At 41.6% G+C, this 2146-nt stretch overlaps 1 protein-coding gene across 1 annotated transcript; it reads right to left on the bottom strand.

Moving 5' to 3' along the window:
* Window positions 1-857: 857 nt before the first annotated feature.
* Window positions 858-1879, bottom strand: LOC118474730 (cytochrome c oxidase subunit 3-like). The gene has a single exon (XM_035963751.1). The coding sequence runs from the start codon at window positions 1754-1756 to the stop codon at window positions 914-916; it is 843 nt and encodes a 280-aa protein (XP_035819644.1). The 5' UTR covers window positions 1757-1879; the 3' UTR covers window positions 858-913.
* Window positions 1880-2146: the final 267 nt, after the last annotated feature.

The raw sequence follows: 2146 nt of genomic DNA, 5'->3' as shown, positions 1-2146 counted from the left end.
GATGCGTCTGCCAAACTACTTCAAAAAGGAAAACACGAGCTAAACCAGTAAGTAGTTGCTTTGCTTTGGACTGTGATTTCGTAAGCGAATTGCTTTAACACTCCTCTTTCAATCAGCAGACCAAAAAATAAAACTCGTTATTCCACGCACGTTATTAGTAGTTAGTATTAGTAAAGGAAAGACAAAAAAATAGCAATCGAGTAGTTCAAACGAGTATAGATTTCTACAGGTAGACATCAGGTTAGGTTAGTAGAACAGATAGACAACGAACAAGTAAGGGGGCAATGCTTACTCCCACTTAAACTTCTCCAACAATGCCGAGGGGTTGATACCTTCTACCCTTTCAATTCTATTACCAATAGACAGCCCTTACGTTTATTTTGCGCGGATTGGGGAAACACCTACCTTAAGCTACGCAATTTCACTCTTTAGGGTAGGGATTCTGGAGACGAAGCATAATCTAGAGACGAAGCAGACACCACAAAACCATCTTCAGGTTCGAACCCAACTACGGAAAGTAGAAATCTCCATTCCTACACTAATTCGGCTCTTTTCTTGTCTCCGGACCTGTGAAAAACCACACTCGTACCAACACCCACGGAGAACGTTGCACCTCTTAAGATATTACCCAAAACCAGGCATATTCTCATATGCTTCACAACAACTAACGTTTATAACCAACAACAACTACTACCAACGAGAAACGTTACCTTACAACGTTTATAAACTAGGAATCAAAACACAATTCCATAATAATACAACTACCTACGGCAGCTTCGTTTTGCACACAGAGGAGGATGATCGTTATTTAAGATTATATGTGAATTGCTAATATTAAATAGGATTCCATTCTCTTAAAGTTCTCTTTGTCTTCGAGCTTTTATTCCTCAATCCACTTATTCGTTCCCTTCTTTCATATACCTCCCCACCAATAAATAGAGACAAATGGGAATAACCGAACCACGTCTACAAAATGCCAGTACCATGCAGCTGCTTCAAAGCCAACGTGATGCTTCTTGGTCAGATGACCAAGATATTGGCGAATACCACATACGATCAAGAAAAGAGTACCTATAATCACATGAAAACCATGAAAGCCAGTTGCTAAGAAAAAGGTAGAACCATAAATACTATCCGAAATAGTGGAGGGTGCTTGGTAATATTCCATTCCTTGAAAGCCAGTGGATACTAGAGCCAGTAAAACGGTTGCTACTAAAGCGTAAACTGCTCGTTTTTCCTTCCCCGCGAGTATAGCATGATGAGCCCAAGTTACGGCAGCTCCGGATGAAGGGAGAATAGGGGTATTAAGAAGAGGGATTTCCCAAGGATCTAAAACCCCAATCCCTTTTGGGGGCCAAATACCTCCGATCTCTACCGTAGGTGCCAAAGAAGAATGAGAAGAAGCCCAAAAAAAAGCAAAAAGGAACATAACCTCCGAGACTATGAAGAGAATAGAACCATATCGAGGTCCTAATTGTACAGCTTTTGTATGATGCCCTTCCAACGTGGATTCACGTAGAACATCCCGCCACCATACGAACATGGTATAAAGGAGAAATATTAGGCCCAAACTGAGAAGTGTTGCACCCCCTTGAAATGAGTGCATGTACATCACACCTCCTACGGTGGTTGCCAAAGCTCCGAGTGAACCCGAAATAGGCCATGGACTTGGATCTACCAAATGATAAGAATGCCTCTGAGATTCAATCATAAACCACTTTGCCCCGGTTGTATGTAAACCCCCCTTCACCCCCATCCCCTAAAGTGGTAAAGAAGGAGGCTCTTCTTTGTCTCATTAGGACAAACAAATAGGAAGGGATAGTTCTTTCATTGCATTGATAGAAGTGATACTATCAAAAGATCTCTCTATTATTTTAGAGAAGAGTCGGCGTTGGTTCTACCAACGAAACGAAGAAGTTTTGGATTGGTCTTTATCATGTCATGGGATAACCCCCCCGAAAGAAGAGTGCAAAGACCAAGTTCCCATTTCCTCCGTTCATCCACGAGAATCGATATTCGTTCTTTCCACTTTGAATACGTCAATTCTCATCCGTTACTTGAGATTCGATACGTAAGATACGTCATTTCTCATCTGTAACTTCCATCCGATAAGGGCAATAAAGCCAAGGCAAGCTCATATTTGCGT

The sequence above is a fragment of the Zea mays genome, unplaced genomic scaffold, assembly GCF_902167145.1.
Source record: "Zea mays cultivar B73 unplaced genomic scaffold, Zm-B73-REFERENCE-NAM-5.0 scaffold_321, whole genome shotgun sequence".
In the NCBI taxonomy this organism is placed as follows: Eukaryota; Viridiplantae; Streptophyta; class Magnoliopsida; order Poales; family Poaceae; genus Zea; species Zea mays.
The sequence above is the reverse complement of the archived record's forward strand: the minus strand, read 5'-3'. Positions and strand labels throughout refer to the sequence as shown.

What these genes read in the sequence shown, in the direction of transcription:
- LOC118474730 (XM_035963751.1), bottom strand. Translation starts at nt 1,756, where the DNA reads ATGGGGGTGAAGGGGGGTTTACATACAACCGGGGCAAAGTGGTTTATG.